General features: G+C 34.0%; 1 protein-coding gene across 1 annotated transcript in view; it reads right to left on the bottom strand.

The window, feature by feature from the left end:
* LOC132126862 (CLIP-associating protein 1-like) overlaps positions 1 to 20,000 on the bottom strand; it is a 90,611-nt gene that overhangs the window by 11,700 nt on the left and 58,911 nt on the right. The window contains exons 34-41 of the mRNA XM_059538420.1: positions 15,737 to 15,883; positions 11,532 to 11,650; positions 9,202 to 9,306; positions 6,866 to 7,013; positions 5,747 to 5,957; positions 5,608 to 5,664; positions 4,176 to 4,366; positions 3,955 to 4,083 (exon numbers count right to left, since the gene is read on the bottom strand). Of these exons, the coding sequence (XP_059394403.1) occupies positions 3,955 to 4,083; positions 4,176 to 4,366; positions 5,608 to 5,664; positions 5,747 to 5,957; positions 6,866 to 7,013; positions 9,202 to 9,306; positions 11,532 to 11,650; positions 15,737 to 15,883 (1,107 nt within the window). The remainder of the gene's footprint in view (positions 1 to 3,954; positions 4,084 to 4,175; positions 4,367 to 5,607; positions 5,665 to 5,746; positions 5,958 to 6,865; positions 7,014 to 9,201; positions 9,307 to 11,531; positions 11,651 to 15,736; positions 15,884 to 20,000) is intronic.

The raw sequence follows: 20,000 nt of genomic DNA, 5'->3' as shown, positions 1-20,000 counted from the left end.
CTTCTACAAACTATTTAGTCAGTAAACATACCACTGCATAGTTTTTTTCAATTATAAAACACTAGACAGAAACTTAGACATCATATAAATGATTTATTTGAGCACTAGAAAAATACAATAAGAATAATTTGAGTAAGAAAAATAAGAATAAGAAAAAAAAAATAAAAAGATTTAACTTTGTTTGCCAATATAGAACATCCTGAGATTGCTAGAGATGCATATTTTACAATGAATTACGATGCAAATAAGTGCTGATGTGCTGATGGCCACTTATACAGATGGTAATAACACAAATGTGCCGAAGTAAATAATCCACTCTCTCTATTCATATAGACGCGTTCACTTTGATAGCCGTGATCATACAGTAATAGCGAGCTGATTTGGGCTGATTTGCACTCAAACAGATGGTAATCATGCACATACATTCACATTCAACATAAAACACACTCTCACATATATAAAAACTCTCTAAAATAAAAAAGAAAGTCAGGAATTTGCGATCGCTGTAAGTTCCGCCTCCATCAGCTGACAGGTGCGTCAGAGCGCGTCACCAGCTCTGAGGAGAGAGCGCCAAATTCAAATAAACTATTTTCCGCCTATTTTTCATTCATTCTTTTTTCTGGTGGATCGTCTCATTTAGTGATGGGAAGTTCGGATCATTTTACCGACTCGGACTTTTGAGTCTCGTTCAGCAAAATGAACGAATCTTTTTTCGAGTCATTTCGTTCATTTTAGCAAAATATAATGAAAATGTTATGTGTTACTTCCCCAACACATCTAGTACTTACGCAAACGTTGATCACACTAAAAACAATACAAAACTAAAATGCTATAAGATACAGAAAAAAAAAAATCATTCTTTATCTGGGTCTTCAGTCTGTGATTAGCTCGCCTCACCTCTTATCTGACAAGAAGTCCTCGGGTTTAAGTCATTCCTTAATCACGTGACAGCCCCATACGCAAAACTAACGCAGTCTTGAGTCGGAAAGAGAATTGATTAGTTCATCTCATGAGTCTTTCGGGTCTCGGGTCGAGTTTGACTCGTTCCTTAATCACGTGACAGACCCATACGCTATTTCTGACATTTTCTGTCACTGTGTTTTTGTTACTGTTTGTTGAGGATCTGTGGTTTGTTATTATTTTATAAATAAATAAAACCCTGTTATAAATAAAATATTGATTAATTTGTCTTTTTGACTGTCTATCGGTAAATAAACACTAGGCTATATAATAATATAATAATTCAAGCTTACAATAAAAAGTATTTATACTAGTTTGTTCATTTTTACTCCAATTTTGAGTTTGCTGGTATAATAATTGCTTTTCCTAGGCAGACTTTACATATTGGTGTAATATATGTATAAGAAGATTACTCAAAAAAGGAAATAATGACATATACATTAAAAGCAAATAAAATTTTGAATTTGAATTATTAATGTTAGTTTAAAACATTAAGGTTATGATAACTTCAGCTTTAACAGTTTTAACCCAGCTCAGAGTGAGGAGGATACTTCAGATCCAGTGCAGGGGCCATGTTTTGGGAAGACTTTGACGAGAGGGTAGCAAGCTTGAGGCCTTCTGCTCCCTCTTCTAAGACCTCAGATGCTATAAAGGTGCAGGCCTACCTTGCAGAGCCACTCTTACCCCGCACATCAGACCCTCTGGCCTGGTGGAGGAGATGTTCACCAGTATACAAAAGCCTTTCTGAAGTCACAAAGACAAGACTTTGCATTGTGGCCACATCTGTGCCATCTGAAAGATTGTTTTCTAAAACTGGGCAGATTATCTCAGATAGAAGAAACAGACTCAGCCCATCCAAGGTCAGGGAGCTTGTTTTTTAATGCAAACATGCCTTAAAGCAAGTCCTAAAAATATAGCCACAGTGTGTTATTTATTTTAAAGCTTATTTATTTTTATTTATTTAGAAAAAGACTAGCTTGTTGTGCAATATTTTTGTTGTTGTTGTGATTTTAAAGGTAATTTGTTATTGTTATAAGGCTCCGTAGCTTTAGTATCTCTTAATTTTCATTTATTTTTATTTAAATGGTTTACAATTATTTGGGGAATAGTTATCCTCTTTGATATAAAGTTTTTATTTTGGCACAAAAGTGTTATTTATTTTAAAACGTATTCATTTTAAATTATTATATAAAAAAAGCAAAGCTTGTTGTGCAATATTTAGTTTTTCTTTTTTTATATTGTACTTTTAAAGTTCATTTGTTAAGGTTATTAGACCCTGTGGCTTTATTATCTTTTAATTTTAATTTTATTTTTTTACTTTTTTATTATTTTGATTTATTTTGGAATAGTTGTCCTCTTTGTTACAAAGCTTTTCTGACACAAAAATAAACAATAAACAACAATTCAAAAGTATGTACGCAGTGTTTTTTAATGTTTATAAAGTGTCATATGTTACAAAAGTATGGTTTATACAGACAATCTGATTTAATAATTACTCTAGCCAATGTTGTCACATCACGGGACAAAAGAACGAACAACCCGAAGAACCGAAAGATTAACTAATCAATTCTCTTTCCGGCTCAATACTGCATTATTTTACTGTCTATCTTGGTTTTAGCGTATGGGGCTGTCACGTGATTAAGGAATGACTCGACCCGACCCGAAGACTCATGAGATGAACTAATCAATTCTCTTTCCGGCTCATATTGCATTGGTTTTAGCGTATGTGGCTGTCACGTGATTAAGGAACGAGTCAAAAACCCGATAGACCCGAACTATGAACTAATCAATTCTCTTTCCGGCTCAAGACTGCATTGACTGACAGGTGAATCACTACTACTAGAACAGGACCTATAGAATAATGCGCATGCGCGACTGAACGAATCACTCCCCGAGACGACTCGTTCTTCCCGAGTCACATTAAAGATTCGTTCAAAATGAACGAATCGTTCAGGAACGACTCATCACTAGTCTCATTCTGTTTGTGACACTGTACGCTGCAAAACCGCGCCGTGTTTTTACTACCAAGACGCAGTTTCCAACCATGAGTTATTCCATAACAGACGCAAACAATTCTGTTGCTGAAGAAATTTAATGTAAACAAAGGAATTATGATCCATATTACAACGTTATTGCTTCGTTGGACTAAACGTGCTTCATGAGATGACGTTCAGTGGACCCTTACCTTTCTAACTAAACCGGGATTGGATACAGCTGTGGATGTGTTTATGACTCGTTATTACGACGGATCTGGTATGTACAGCGTTTTCAATGTTTATTTTTTTATGTGAACTGCTTACACAAATGTAGCAAATACAGTCTTTATAACTTTCCATTGAAAAACAGCGATCTGTCGTCGATGCTTGAGGCTTAGATCTTTATAATGATACATAGTTTGTCAAGATTAAATTTGTCCTGTTTCATTTAATCTATTCATAATCACTGACATGTGCTGGGGGGGGGGGCTTTGAGGACGAGGACGTCCTGGTGCAGGTTAACAGGTTTTAAATAATTGATAATAATAATCAGAAATGTTACATTTAAACAGTAAATCAGCATATTAGAATGATTTCTGAAGATCATGTGACACTGAAGATTTAATAAAAATAAATCACATCTATTTAAATAGAAAACATTTCACAATATAAATAATTTCGCTGTATTCTGGATAAAAAAAAATGCAGGCTTGGTGAACAGAAGGGTTTTAAGATATAGTATTTATATACTATTACAGATTTGTTCAGATTACAGACACAAATATTTTTTTTCAAATTCTATTTTTTATTTAGTTTGTTAACTCTAATAGGCTTCGTCATATTTCATGTATGGGAATCCTAGTTCTTTAGAGTTAACAGTTGTTGAGGGGGAGAAAGTAAACAAGACATATCTTGACTCAGTAGTTTCAGCTCATTTTAAAGCTTGCTTTCTCTCGTCCTGAAGCCTCTGGTGGAGGAGAGCTGTATTAGAGAAAGAGAGAGAGAGTGTCTGGTTCACCTCTTTGTGACAGTCTTTATGGGCCTCCAGGGTTTTCATGATGGTGAGTTCTGCGTAGTTCTTGAAGCGCGTCGGCTGACTGCGCATGATCTCCTTCAGGACGCGCAGAGCCAGCGCTCGGATGGTGTGCTGCGGATGGACACAACCCTTCTTTAGCTGCATCTGTGCTGTTTTTAATTGTTGGACCATGTGCATACAGTATATGAGTGCGTTTCTCTCACGTCTCTGTCTCCCAGCGTCTCCAGCAGCAGCAGCAGCATGGTTTTGAAATGCTCTTCCCACACGACCAGACTGTCGTCACGCGTGATCTTCAGCAGCTCCAGCAGAGCGGCCCGCCTCTCCTCCACACGCTCGCTGTGATTGGACAGCTCCTTCAGCAGCTCACCAATCATCTCCAGGTGCGGCCCGGGTCCTGACCAATCACAGTCAGCGGCATTAAACACACAATCTGAACATTTATGCACCGAATCACATCTGTATGAACCACTGAAGCATAATGCAATCACTCAGAACTCAGAAAAGGCTTTTAATATTCAGTGACTTTTTAGCAGCCTCATATTTTAACCAGTCCTTAAAAAGTTAACCTGTAAAAACTGAACCCGAACTGTTTTGAAATGTACAAACATTATCTATGGCAGGGGTTTTCAACCTAACACTAAACTAGAAACCATAAAAAAAAATAAAAAATAAAATAAAAATGATATTATATATAAAATAAAATAACTGACACTAAACAAATAATAAATAATAAATACTGTATAGGCATAAATATAAAGAATTTATCAAAAATTTAGATGAATACATAAAAATGAATTAAACCAAAATAGTAATATTTAAAACACAAAAACTAATAAAAAAAACAATATCTTAATTTTACGTCGCTTTAGAAAAAAGCGTCTGATAAATGTAAATGTAATAAAATAACATGACAAAAATACTAAACTTTAAACTAAAATTAAAACAGTAAATAAATAAATAAATTATATATATATATATATATATATATATATATATATATATATATATATATATATATATATATATATATATGTGTGTGTCTAAATAGTAATATTTAAACGAAAAACTCATAAAAACAACACAACAAAATTAATAGAAATATTAAACTAAAATTAAAATGCAAAATGAATAAAACTAAATAGTATTATTTAAAACACAAAAACTAATAAAAAATAATTCCTCAATTGTAATTCACTTTGGATAAAAGCATCTGCTAAATGAAAAAATGTAAATGTAATAAAATAACGACGAAAATACTAAACTAAACTAAAATTAAAACAGAAAACAATAAATAAATTAAATAAACAAATACATTTAAATATAATATTTAAAAAAGTTAATAAAAACAACACAACAGAATAAATATAAATATTAAACTAAAACCAAAATGCAAACAAAAAAATAAAAAATAAAACCTAAATAATAATATTTTGTATAAAATACAAAACACAACAAAATTACTAAAATTAATCCATAAGTAAATTAAAACGGATAATATAAAAAGAAAATTTAATTGAAAATATCAACAAACTATAAAAATGTATCAGTGATGCTAAAATAACACTTATCTATGGAGATGTTTATTTACAAAAGCTGACTTTTGCTCTTTTCAAACAGTTTCAAACCTCCTCGTACCTGCAGAATAACCTTTCGGATGCAGGATTTTGTTTTCTGCGCAGTCCTGTGGACGACCTGAAAGAGAAACCCAAAGACGCTGGCCTGTTTCTGTGAACATCATGAAGTGATTCCTCCGTTGGTGTGTTTGCTTATTTACCATCTGGGATGTGCTCCACGTCGTCAAACATGGTGAGAGCTCCTTTCTCGTAGGCGCTGATGGAGTCGCTGTAGTTGTATGGGTTGTATTCGCGAGCCCAAGGGCCACTGATCGATCGAGAAGATGGTGTGTTTAATAATGACGTCTTGTTGTCCAGTGCCGTCCGGCCTCCTTCCATCACCCCAGCAGACAAACGAGGATCCACACCGGTCTGAAAGAGAAACCTGCTTATTTAGCTTCAACCTTGTTACTCACTATAACATCTATTAATCAGAATAAGTAAAGCACTCTATTGCAACATCATTGATATCCATTCTGGTTGTTTATTGTTCTGTACACTTTAAGATTAATCAGTTTGAGGGCAGAAAGACGTAAGCAAGGCAGCATTAATTGATCAAAAATACAGTAAAAATGTGAAAAATTATTTTAATTTAAAACAGCTGTTTTCTATGTGAATATATGGTAAAATATTATTTATTTCTGTGATGTACAGCTGTATTTTCAGCATCATTACTCCAGTCTTCAGTGTCACATGATCTTCAGAAATCATTTTAATATGACTATTTTATTGCTCAAGAAACATTTCTGATTATTATCAACGTTGAAAACTGTTGTGCCGCACAATATTTCTGTGGAAATTGTGATAACACTTTATTTTTCAGGATTCTTTGATAAATAGAAAGTTCAAAAGAACAGCATTTATTTGAAATAAAAATCTTTCTAACTTCCTAACATTATCAATGTCTTAAATAAAATGAATAAAATTATTAATATTAATCTAATATCGTTTCAAATGTAAACTACCTGGCCATTTGCAAAAAGCAATTATATTAAATGTATCTGAAGATATTAATCTTTGTGTACATTTAATATAGTTACTATTTTTTAAATGGTCAGATTGTTTACTTTTTGAAAGTTTCTGGAATTATTGTTGATCATATGCTATAAATTGCTAAATATTTAGCATTTTGAAGCCTCAATCTTATATTTCAGATGAAAATATGAAAAGCTTTGCAGCTTAAAAAAAATCATGCAGACCTTATTTTTTGATTATTTTGGTTCAACCACTGTCACACTGAAGCAACATCCTGAAGACAGTTTTGCAGGTGAAGTACTCACCGTATCTTCCCTCTTGCCGTCATGTTTGATGGGCTCGAGTATGTCTTCCTTACTGTGAAAACTGAAGCTCTGGATGGCTTCGGTTACACCTCTCAATGAGCTCAAGATTTCCTCAGAGTTCATGTTCTCTGTGTCGTACTCCAACATACTGCATGCACACACACACACACACACAGAGTGAAGCCATATGCATTGACCTTAACATACAACACAAGGCAGACAGACGACACACATTTATGATGAATGCATCAACTGCTCAGCTGCAAAGTCAAAGTGACACATCTTAAACATTTCATACAGACAGATTAGCACTCGACAAACCTTTGCATTTGCCACAAAGCAAAAAGTGGTTGGAACAAAATAAATCAGATGGATGAGAGACAGAAAGACATCACAAAAGTGATGAAAATGTAAGACATGGATTCTCACGCTGAAACAAATATAAAGAGAGTGCAGTTTGACCAAAATATAAGGTTTGCACATTTGCTAAAATTTCTAGGATTTTTTAAAAATTTTCAAGGCAAGACACTACAGGTGAACAGTATAAAAATATCCAGCACAAAAAGACAGATTTTGCGTTTTAAAAGTTTTCTTGAAATGTTATGTTTAAATATGCAGGTAAGGCATTATCTAATTAAATGTGTACTTATTTGCATACATTTCCAGAAGATTTATCAGAATTTTGGATAAAGCCAGGTTCAAAATTTTTGTTGATTTTACTGACATATTAAATATTTTATTTTTACAGAGTAGGTTTTGGATTTCTCTTTTTATCACTCCATAAATTCGAAAATACTGTCAACAAACATAAATAAGAAAATACTGTGTTTTTATGAAAAATATTTTGTATGAAACCAGGTGAGTTATAAATTAACAAACACCTCAGTAAAATCTTCATAATACAGACAGGAATAAAACTGTAAAGTTTGGTGTTTGTAAGTGCTGCTGAAGTGGAGAAACAAGCTCACAGGCTTTAAAAATATGCACTTTCGCCCTGTTTTTAGGAAGAAAATGTTCTAGAAATAAGTCTGAATGATATATGAACAAACCCCTCAGTAAAAACCTTCAGAATATAGATATGAATTAAACTGTAAAATCTGGTGTATTTAAGTTAAGCTGAAGTGGAGAAAATACTTTTAAAGATATGTATTGTAATTGAAATCTACAGACGAAAATACATAGAAAATCAAATAATAAACTCAGGTGAATGACATATGAACAAACCCCTCAGTAAAAACCTTCAGAATATAGATATGAATTAAACTGTAAAATCTGGTGTATTTAAGTTAAGCTGAAGTGGAGAAAATACTTTTAAAGATATGTATTGTAATTGAAATCTACAGACGAAAATGCATAGAAAATCAAATAATAAACTCAGGTGAATGATATGTGAACAAACCCTTTAGTAAAAACCTTCAGAATATAGATATGAATTAAACTGTAAAATCTGGTGTATTTAAGTTAAGCTGAAGTGGAGAAAAAACTTTTATAGAGATGTATTGTAATTTAAATCTACAGACGAAAATACATAAAAATGCAATTATAAATTCAGGTGAATGACATATGAACAAACCCTTTAGTAAAAACCTTCAGAATATAGATATGAATTAAACTGTAAAATCTGGTGTATTTAAGTGCAGCTGAAGTGGAGAAAATACTTTTAAAGATATGTATTGTAATTGAAATCTACAGACGAAAATGCATAGAAAATCAAATAATAAACTCAGGTGAATGATATGTGAACAAACCCCTCAGTAAAAACCTTCAGAATATAGACCGGAATACAACTAAGTGCAGATGATATGAAGGTGTAAATTTTTAAAGATATTTATTGTAACCGAAATCTACAGACGCAATTACTAGTTTAATAAAATAAACACTTAAAGGGTTAGTTCACCCCAAAATTTATATTCTGTCATTAATTACTTACCCTCATGTCGTTCCAAACCCGTAAGACCTCCGTTCATCTTCGAAACACAGTTTAAGACATTTTTGATGAAATCTGAGAGCTCTCTGGGTGAGAAATGATGACATAATTTTTGGGTGAAATACCCTTTAAATGTGTATTTTGGATGTTTTTTCCCCCTCTAGTTTGAAATAAGATGTTATGGAAGCAAAATAGCTAAATTGATCAGTGCATGAAAAACATCACTTGGGTTTATCTGTAGTGTTTTGCCTTAAAAGGAACATTCCGGGTCCATTTAAACCCAAAACATTCCATTAAATGTCATGCATTGAATTTGATTTATTAGACTACCAATGAATAATCAATAACTGTGCAGGAGATTCCTGCACTTATGTCTTAGCTTCCTGACGCCAGGGCCGAGGTGTGTTACCTGGGCGAATACGCCCTCCGATAGGCCCGGAGAGGGGGGGTGGTTGGGCCGGGGTGGGGAGGAGGGAGGTTAGAAGAAGGCTTTGAGCTCCAGCCCCACAAACGACTGAACCGAGAGGAAGAGGAGGATGAAGGTGTAGAAACAAAGAGGAGGTAGAGAGGAAGAAAGAGGAAACTGTGAAAGACGCTAGTTCTCAAACTATCATATCCTGACCAAACACGACGCCATCAAATAATACATCACGCCTTGCAAGTTTAAGTGTGTTTTGGTCCAAACCAGCTGTGAGCACAAAGAGATGCTTTTGTTTTTATTCGTAGTGCTGGGAAACTCCGCCCACAATGAAACCTGATTGGGCTACATGCCTGTATATTTAACAGTAGAAGTTATTATCGTTAAATAAAACCAAAACCATAAAAAATAAAATGAGCATGAACTAAAAAAAATCAAGTATTTCAGTTAACTGCCACGGCAACATTTCTCATTTTCATTAAGTTTAATTTAAAGAATTAAAATAACAAAAACTAAAAACTTAATAGAATCTATACAGACGTATTAAAATAAAAAACTAATAAAAATGACAAAAACACTAAAAATCACTAAAACTTTGCCTAAAATAAAATGAAACGGATAATCTAAAAATGTATATAAAAAATACAACAGTATGGTATAGCAATGATAATAAAATAACACTGATTCTGGATGGTTGAGATTTTGTCACTTCAGGCAGCATTTTGAAGCACTGAAACATTTAAAAAATTTTAAGAATAATTCCTAAAATAATTATTGAAAGAAATAGCAAATAAATACCACTACGGCGATAACTGCCGTAGACTAATCCCCCAAATAATTAGAAATCGCTAAACCATTTTCTCAAATATTGCCTATTGAGAGAGAAAGGGAATTGGAAATTGCGTGTATTCGCGTCTGTGCGTTTCTCTTTTTAGAGTGAGTTTACTTAAAAACAGCGATTGTATCCTCTCGTCGCTGGAAAATATACTGTAGCGATTCAGTATTTAAACTGTATTTAATAAAAGTCGTGGGGCAGCGTTGACAAGTTTATTTTCGCCTGGATGTGTGAGCTGCGCGATTTCAGATATGTGTGTGTGTCAGTAAGCAGCTCATTAATACAGAATGATAATTAAAGGCTCTAATGCACACCAGTATATGTGTGTATTGTAAGAGTTAGACGACGAATGATGGCATGTGACGTCATGGTTGTGGTGTCCCAATCCTTAGGGGAATATTTTCTCCCCTGCCCCTTGACACTATGTTTTAAGGGACAAGGGGTAGGGGGAGGGGAAGGGGTATAAAATAGAATTGGGATTGGGCCTTAATATCATTTCATGTGCATTTAGTGCAGAAGCTGTTTGTTAGTTCATGCAGACATGAAAAACATCCTTAAAACAAATCTAAATAGCATTTTCCTTGTTTGAAAATGAGTGAAACATGACATGTTCATTCATTTTGGTTATTAAACTAAAGCATGTAAAACTATGTTCAAAGATGGGTAACTGATGAGGACAGAATCACTAGAGCAAATGTTTGTCTTTTGGAGCAAAAAATAATAATTAGAAAGCCTATGATTAGAATTTCGACTAGGACCACGTGAAATCTGCATTTTCCGTACCAGTTTTTGTTGTATTTTTTATTTATTTTTTGTATTTACACTAAATTAAACATGATTAAATGTGATCAATTTAGCCGAGAATATGATACTCCTAATATAGAATAATACATATTTTAAAAAAAATATAACTAATGTTTAAATTATTTTATTAAAATATTTGTAAAAAATATTGAATACATATTTTAGGTGATGTGTAGCAGGGTTATTACCGTTAACTAAAATTAAACCATACATTTTTTTTATTTTATTTCATTATATTTTACTTTAAGCAATAGTTACAATTTACATTTAGTTTAAAATATCTGAAATAAATAATCTAAAACTAATAAATTAAATTAATAAATGCTATATAGACATTTAAAAAAATGTATAAAAATGACAAAAACAGTACAATTAACTAACTAAAATAAAAAAATACACATAAAACTACTCAAATGATTAATAAATATATAAATAACACTGAAAAGTAGCTGCGAATATAATATTCTTCATATAAAATATTATTATTTAATTAATAATAATAATAATAAATAAAATAATAACAGTAATGTTTAAAATAATACATTATTTATTATATTATTTATTTATCATAGATATGCTCATTTTATTTAAATAAATAAACTATTATTTCTGCAGTCTTAGATTCCATGTAGTCCTGATCTTGTCCCACAGCTCCACAGAGGGTTGTTTTGAGGTGATGTACCTGGGTGACAGACCCCCGTGTGAGCCGTTGGTGGGCGAGGTCAGCGGGCTGCTGCGGGTCACCGGGTGTCGTGGAGGGGTGCGTCCCACACTGCTGCTGCCGCTGGGAGACGCCTGAGACTGAACAAACGACAGAGACGTGTGAGCGAGCAGCACACCGTAACATTCAGTGACAGAGTAGGGCTGTCAAAATCAAATCAAATTTCGAATTTAAAATAAAAATCCACATTTGAATGCAAAAACGTTACATTTTAATTTTAGATGTGATTGAGGTTGCCTTATCAGTGGCACATAAGATGCGATGACGATTTAGGTGATGTTGCATATAATGCTTTTTTAGCCTATCCAGTTGAACCCAATGGATGCAGTGCTGCTAAGTTGTACACTTAAAAATATTGTGGAAAAGATTACCAAGCCGTTCACACGGAACGCATATTTATCACATTTTCTAGAGGGACATCTATCAGCGTTGCATTCGCATCTTGCACAAGACAACCATGTTTAGAAAGCCATGTACAATTAATGTAAGTTCAACTTTTAAAAAACATGTCTCGAGACATTATGGTGGTTTTCTCCCATCCCACTGCATGTTTTTAAATAAAAAAAGTAATTTATGTGATTGGTTTTTTTTTGGTCCTTTGTATTAAACTATACATACATGATGCTATGGTGGCCGAGACAGCTCAACACGCTGCAACTTAAGAAAAACACATGCAAATTGAAAAAACATCAGCAAATGAAGAAAACATCTTCATCAGTTTGACAACACAAGTGTTGCAAATCATCACAACACATGCATATAAAGAAACGCTGCAAATCCTCACAACACATGCAATTAACAAACGTGCTGCAAATAGCACTGACCACAATGGAAATGTTTCAAGGAGACCTCAAAAAGTGTCGCACCCGACTTGGATTTGTTTATCGTGCAGTGGCTACTGGTAAGTGGAGCTGTTGGTGAACTGGAAGGTGAGTTGTTTTTATGGTGTTTTTTAAACACCATGATTCCTTTTATCTTTTGGATATTATTAGCCTAAATAAGCTGAATAATTACATGATTAAATCGTTACTTAAGATGGCTAACTTTAATATTCTCAACTAAATATAATTTCAAGGTTAATGAAAATAAATTTGCAATGCTTCATTAATTGTTTCTTAATGTGTATGTGCTGTGAGGATTTGCAGCATTTCTTAATTTATATGTGTCTTGAAGTATTTTCAGCGTGTTTTCGCTATATGCATGTGTTGTGAAGTATTTGCGGCGTGTTTCGCTATATGCATGTGTTGTGAAGTATTTGCGGCGTGTTTCGCTATATGCATGTGTTGTGAAGTATTTGAAGCGTGTTTCGCTATATGCATGTGTTGTGAAGTATTTGAAGCGTGTTTCGCTGTTGTGAAGTATTTGCGGCGTGTTTCGCTATATGCATGTGTTGTGAAGTATTTGAAGCGTGTTTCGCTATATGCATGTTGTGAAGTATTTGCGGCGTGTTTCGCTATATGCATGTGTTGTGAAGTATTTGCAGCGTGTTTCGCTATATGCATGTGTTGTGAAGTATTTGCAGCATTTTTCGCTATATGCATGTGTTGTGAAGTATTTGCAGCGTGTTTCGCTATATGCATGTGTTGTGAAGTATTTGAAGCGTGTTTCGCTATATGCATGTGTTGTGAAGTATTTGAAGCGTGTTTCGCTATATGCATGTTGTGAAGTATTTGCGGCGTGTTTCGCTATATGCATGTGTTGTGAAGTATTTGAGGCGTGTTTCGCTATATGCATGTGTTGTGAAGTATTTTTCAGCATTTTTCGCTATATGCATGTGTTGTGAAGTATTTGCAGCGTCTCGCTATATGCATGTGTTGTGAAGTATTTGAAGCGTGTTTCGCTATATGCATGTGTTGTGAAGTATTTGCGGCGTGTTTCGCTATATGCATGTGTTGTGAAGTATTTGCAGCATTTTTCACTATATGCATGTGTTGTGAAGTATTTGCAGCATGTTTCGCTATATGCATGTGTTGTGAAGTATTTGCAGCATGTTTCGCTATATGCATGTGTTGTGAAGTATTTGCAGCAGATTTCACTATATGCATGTGTTGTGAAGTATTTGCAGCTTGTTTCGTTGTATGCATGTGTTTTGAAGTATTTGCAGCGTGTTTCGCTATATGCATGTGTTGTGAAGTATTTGCAGCAGATTTCGCTATATGCATGTGTTGTGAAGTATTTGCAGCGTGTTTCGCTATATGCATGTGTTGTGAAGTATTTGCGGCGTGTTTCGCTATATGCATGTGTTGTGAAGTATTTGAAGCGAGTTTCGCTATATGCATGTGTTGTGAAGTATTTGCGGCGTGTTTCGCTATATGCATGTGTTGTGAAGTATTTGAAGCGTGTTTCGCTATATGCATGTGTTGTGAAGTATTTGCAGCGTGTTTCCCTATATGCATGTGTTGTGAAGTATTTGCAGCGTGTTTCGTTGTATGCATGTGTTGTGAAGTATTTGCAGCATTTTTCGCTATATGCATGTGTTGTGAAGTATTTGCAGCATGTTTCGCTATATGCATGTGTTGTGAAGTATTTGCAGCATGTTTCGCTATATGCATGTGTTGTGAAGTATTTGCAGCATGTTTCGCTATATGCATGTGTTGTGAAGTATTTGCGGCGTGTTTCGCTATATGCATGTGTTGTGAAGTATTTGCAGCGTGTTTCGCTATATGCATGTGTTGTGAAGTATTTGCAGCATGTTTCGCTATATGCATGTGTTGTGAAGTATTTGCAGCGTGTTTCGCTATATGCATGTGTTGTGAAGTATTTGCAGCGTGTTTCCCTATATGCATGTGTTGTGAAGTATTTGCAGCGTGTTTCGTTGTATGCATGTGTTGTGAAGTATTTGCAGCGTGTTTCCCTATATGCATGTGTTGTGAAGTATTTGCAGCAGATTTCGCTATATGCATGTGTTGTGAAGTATTTGCAGCATGTTTCGCTATATGCATGTGTTGTGAAGTATTTGCAGCATGTTTCGCTATATGCATGTGTTGTGAAGTATTTGCAGCGTGTTTCCCTATATGCATGTGTTGTGAAGTATTTGCAGCGTGTTTCGTTGTATGCATGTGTTGTGAAGTATTTGCAGCGTGTTTCGTTGTATGCATGTGTTGTGAAGTATTTGCAGCGTGTTTCGCTATATGCATGTGTTGTGAAGTATTTGCAGCATGTTTCGCTGTATGCATGTGTTGTGAAGTATTTGCAGCGTGTTTCGCTATATGCATGTGTTGTGAAGTATTTGCAGCGTGTTTCGCTATATGCATGTGTTGTGAAGTATTTGCAGCGTGTTTCGCTGTATGCATGTGTTGTGAAGTATTTGCAGCGTGTTTCGTTATATGCATGTGTTGTGAAGTATTTGCAGCGTGTTTCGTTATATGCATGTGTTGTGAAGTATTTGCAGCATGTTTTGTTATATGCATGTGTTGTGAAGTATTTGCAGCATGTTTCGCTATATGCATGTGTTGTGAAGTATTTGCAGCGTGATTCGCTATATGCATGTGTTGTGAAGTATTTTCAGCAGATTTCACTATATGCATGTGTTGTGAAGTATTTGCAGCATGTTTCGCTATATGCATGTGTTGTGAAGTATTTGCAGCAGATTTCGCTATATGCATATGTTGTGAAGTATTTGCAGCGTGTTTCGTTGTATGCATGTGTTGTGAAGTAGTTGCAGCGCATTTCATTGTATGCAAGTGTTGTGAGGATTTGCAACACTTGCGTTGTCAAACTGATGAAGATGTTTTCTTCACTTGCTGATGTTTTTTCAATTTGCATGTGTTTTCTTAAGTTGCAGCGTGTTGAGCTGTCTCGGCCACCGTACTTTTTTTTTTTTTTTTTTTTTCAAACAGTTTAAGCAACTTAATTAATTACATGTGGTTTAGAAAAATTATTTTAAACACTTTTTATTTCACATATATTTGTGTTATTTTTGCTTTGAATAAACGTGCATTAGTAATATCTTTTCAAATAATATATAATTTTTAATTATATTTCAAATAATTAAAAAAGAGTACTTTTTAATTTAAAAACATGAGATGCAGTGGGATGGGGAGGGGGGTCTAAATTTAATTAAACATGCAGACACTCATAGGAGGACTTTTAAATGGCTAATTAGAAAATTAGAAAGGTAGAAATTGCATGGTTTGCATGACGGAGAGTGAGATCAGCGCGTGTACCACTGCAGCAGCGTTACTGCTGTTCTTCAGATGGCTGTGCAGGAGTTTAGTGGCTCCGTCCTGGAAGGTTTTGGGCAGAGCTCCTAACAACATGGTGAACTCTGGGGTGTTCAGCTCAAACAGGGCGATCAGAACCATCTGAGCAGCCTGGAAGCACACAACCAGCACAAAAAACACTAATGAGATGCCAGCAATATGAAACAACAAGAAGAGAAAATGACTGAAGACTCGAAACGTATCACACTGTCCCTGATTAGGTCCAAATAAATGCATTTCAAAATCTTACAATAACACGATATTGACACACATCCCAATGGACTTTAGTGAGGAGAATATGGAAGGCATTTTCTGCCAAATTTAAATAAATAAATGAAATGATTAAAATTAAAATTAAAACCAGATTAACGATTTCATTCCAGGAAACTGTACGCAAAATATGTGACAAAATTGAGAATCAAATTAAATTATTTCATTTTCACGGTGACATACCTGTCAAATTTTAAAATAAAATGCAGTTGGTGATTTCACATTTCATTTTCAATACAGTCTCGAGGCAAGACTGCCAATATTAAAATGAAAAGCAAACGTGAAAAAGAAACTACACATACAGTTTTTACAAAGCTCTTTATTAACGCTCACGCAATAATAGTGCCACAATTTAAATTTAAATGTAAATTTTACTTGTCATTTTAATTCCTCTTTTGTTTCACTGTTTTCATTTTCGTTTTCATTTTCAAAGACAACCTGCATGCAAATTATATGTTAATGAGTGGGTGTGGCTGAATTACGTTGTTACGTGGAGGAGCTATAATGGCGGTTATGGCCAGTATAGCAGCAGAATTAAACCAGCTAGCAAACATTTCGGATGATAATGACTTCATTTTGCTATGAGTTGAATCTATCTTGGATACACTTGGACATTTTGCAGCCGTCACAAACTCAGCAGACAGCAGATTTTCCGGGGAGTCTCGTGGAGGCTCAGGCCGAGGAACAGCAGTGGGTCGAGGGTTTGACGCATGCTGGTCAGGCTGGTTGTTTCTTCCACGTTCTAATGCTGCAGCAGCTTCCCGCAAAAGCTCACTAACAGATTCGCCATCTCTCGATTACAATATATCCACATTTTAATGTCGTTTCACACATTGTTTCAACCACCATTCAACTCATGCACACGAGACTTCGACGACTGTCTCTAGCGCCGTTACTAGAATAAGCCACACCCACTCATTAACATATAATTTGCATGCAGGTTGTCTTTGAAAATGAAAACGAAAAAGAAAACAGTGAAATAAAAGAGGAATTAAAATGACAAGTAAAATTTACATTTAAATTTGAATTGTGTCACTATTATTGCGTGAGCGTTAATAAAGAGCTTTGTAAAAACTGTATGTGTAGTTTCTTTTTCACGTTTGGCTTTTCATTTTAATATTGGCAGTCTTGCCTCGAGACTGTATTGAAAATGAAATGTGAAATCACCAATTGCATTTTATTTTTCAATTTGACAGGTATGTCACCGTGAAAATGAAATCATTTAATTTCATTCTCAATTTTGTCACATATTTTGCGTACAGTTTTCTGTATTGAAATAGTTAATCTAGTTTTAATTTTAATTTTAATCATTTCATTTATTTATTCAAATTTGGCAGAAAATGCCTTCCATAGGAGAAGACGTCATGTTGAATCTGAATGCATGAAGACTGTGAGGGACAGATATTTAGATTGTAAGGTCATAGGTCACACCAATCTTTTTTTTCTTCAAGTTTTGTTTCTGCTGTCATCAGTGTTACTATAGTATTATTTATATACTGTAATAGATCTAGGGCTGAAACGATTCCTCGAGTAACTTGATTACAAACAATCGAGGCAAATTCCTCTGCCTCGAAGCCTCTTTTAATTTAGTTTAAATCTCACGTCAGGTTCTTTCGCAATAATTTTTTTTATGTGACACAACGCGTTTACGTCACCCACAAAGCGGAGGAAGACGCAAGCGCTTCGTCCGAAACTGCATACTGCAAGGAGTCAGCAGTGTTTTGATTTGAGGGCGCGGGCAAACGTGAAGAGAACGTCGTGGCATGTGTCCATTGCAAGATAGAGCTGGCATACCACAATTAGGGCCCTGTGATTTCCGCGATGCAGAATCGCGGAATCCAGTCATAAAAACGGAATTTACAGTTTAACGCGGAATGGCACGGAATTTTGCAAAATTTTGAATGAATTAATGTAAGGTCATTGCACTTACATCAAATCATGATATGGACTAATATCTGTAAATATTAAGCCGGAACAGACTATTTAAATATGAATCCTGCATGTTCTGCGTGTCTCTGTTAATGAATGGAGCAGAAGCGCGTCTTCTTTTATTAACACACACTGAAGCGCGCGTGACGCTCCGGTGATTTCAGCGTCTGCGGTCTCACTAAATAAGACGTGAACACATGAACATCATCTCCAGAACTGCTCTGACAGTCACTTCATGAGCATTTGACCGTTTGATTTGAGTAAAACTAGCGTCACATCACATACACAGGACTGTAAAGGTACATCAACCCGTCAAAAAAAAAAAGTGTATTACTATTCTTCAGCAGAATGTACATAACCTACTACTAAAAAAAATAAAACATTTTTTTTAAGGTTTAATCACACAACATTTCTTCCATGTTTTATTTTTAATAGTAAATCCCCTTTGTTTACCAAAAAGTTAAGTTTGCTTAATTTTCAATAATTAAAAGATAAATTAAATTAATGTTTTATGTGTTTAATGTTTAATGTGCATCTCAGAAAATGCTTTATTTTAAACCACAACTGAATGGCACTTAAATGCACTTAATTCATCTGTTAACTTTATTGTCATGTTCACATTAAAAGTACAGACAGAGAAACAATGGGTAATAATTAAATGTGTATTTTTGATGTATGCATTGCATTCTATGCATTTAAAAAGTAAAAAAAAAAAAAATTCTAAAAAAGGAAACTTGGTTGTTCATTTTAAGAGACCCAGGAGTCTTATTTTCTCTTGCATAATTAATATTGCACTTTAATTAAGCAAAAACACATTTTATCCGATTACTCGATGGAATTTTTGGTAGAATACTAGATTACTAAAATATTCGATAGCTACAGCCCTAAATAGATCTATTAATATATAAAATGAGTTTTATTAGTTGTCTTTAATTTATCAGCAGTTTTATGTTTAGTTATATGATTTTTTGTTTTTTAAATAATACTTATGTTTTTCTTATTTCTATTTTTAGTTTGTTTTTAAAATAGTAATATTTGGGTTTAATTTCTTTTTTTATTTGCATTTAAAATTGTACTTATTTTATGTCATGTAGTTTTGATTAGTTTTAGTTTTTTAAATAATATTTATGTTTAAGTTATTTTGATTAATTTCCAATTTAATTTTTTAGTTAAATTATGTAATTTCTTAGTTTGTAAATAGCACTATTGAGGTTTTATTTATTTTTTTCAGTGTCACTTTTAATAATTCTAATTGTAATATTTAATAGTTTTTTAAACTATTAAACTATTGGACTATTAGAACTATTTGGGTTCAATTTATTTTTAATTTATTTCCAGTTGAATTTTAGTTATGTCTTCTTTTTTTTAAGTAATATAATTTGTTTAATCTGTTTTTATTGATTTCCAGTTAAAATAATAGTAATTTTTTAATGTCTTTTTTTGTCATTTAGTTTCTGTGTTTTAAAACAATACTTTTTGGGTTTCATCTATTTTTGTCGATTTCAAGCAAAAAATAAAAGAATAATTTCTCCAATTTAATTGTAGTAATTTGTTAATTAGTTTTTAAGTAATTAATTTATGTTTATTTTATATATTTTTTTTCCTTTATAGTTAAATGCTTAGCTATTTTTGTTGTCTTTTTTCAAGTAACACTACTAAGGTTTTTATTTATGAATGGACTAAACGTCTGTCCCTCACATGCCTGTTTTCATTCATGCCAAAATAAACACATCATTTGCACTGCTGAAGGTCAAAGGTCATTCAAGTGCTTCAGATAAAGGTGTTAGTGGTTCAGAAATGAGGAAAGCCGGTTATCAGCTGCCATGCTGAAACATCATCACACATCCGATCGAAACCCTCCAGACAGCAGCAGTGTTAGACAAGCTCGGCGTGACCTCCGCAGGCAGTCAAGAGGTCAAAGTCAAGGGTCACTACCTGCTTACATCTCTCCTCCAGGTTACTATCCCCCGGCAGTGAGGCCACAGAGGAGCTCCTGCCCGACGCCTCCTCATTCAGCAAGATATGAAGC

The sequence above is a fragment of the Carassius carassius genome, chromosome 44 (assembly GCF_963082965.1).
Source record: "Carassius carassius chromosome 44, fCarCar2.1, whole genome shotgun sequence".
In the NCBI taxonomy this organism is placed as follows: Eukaryota; Metazoa; Chordata; class Actinopteri; order Cypriniformes; family Cyprinidae; genus Carassius; species Carassius carassius.
Note: the sequence above shows the minus strand (reverse complement) of the source record. Positions and strands in the feature narration are given on the sequence as shown.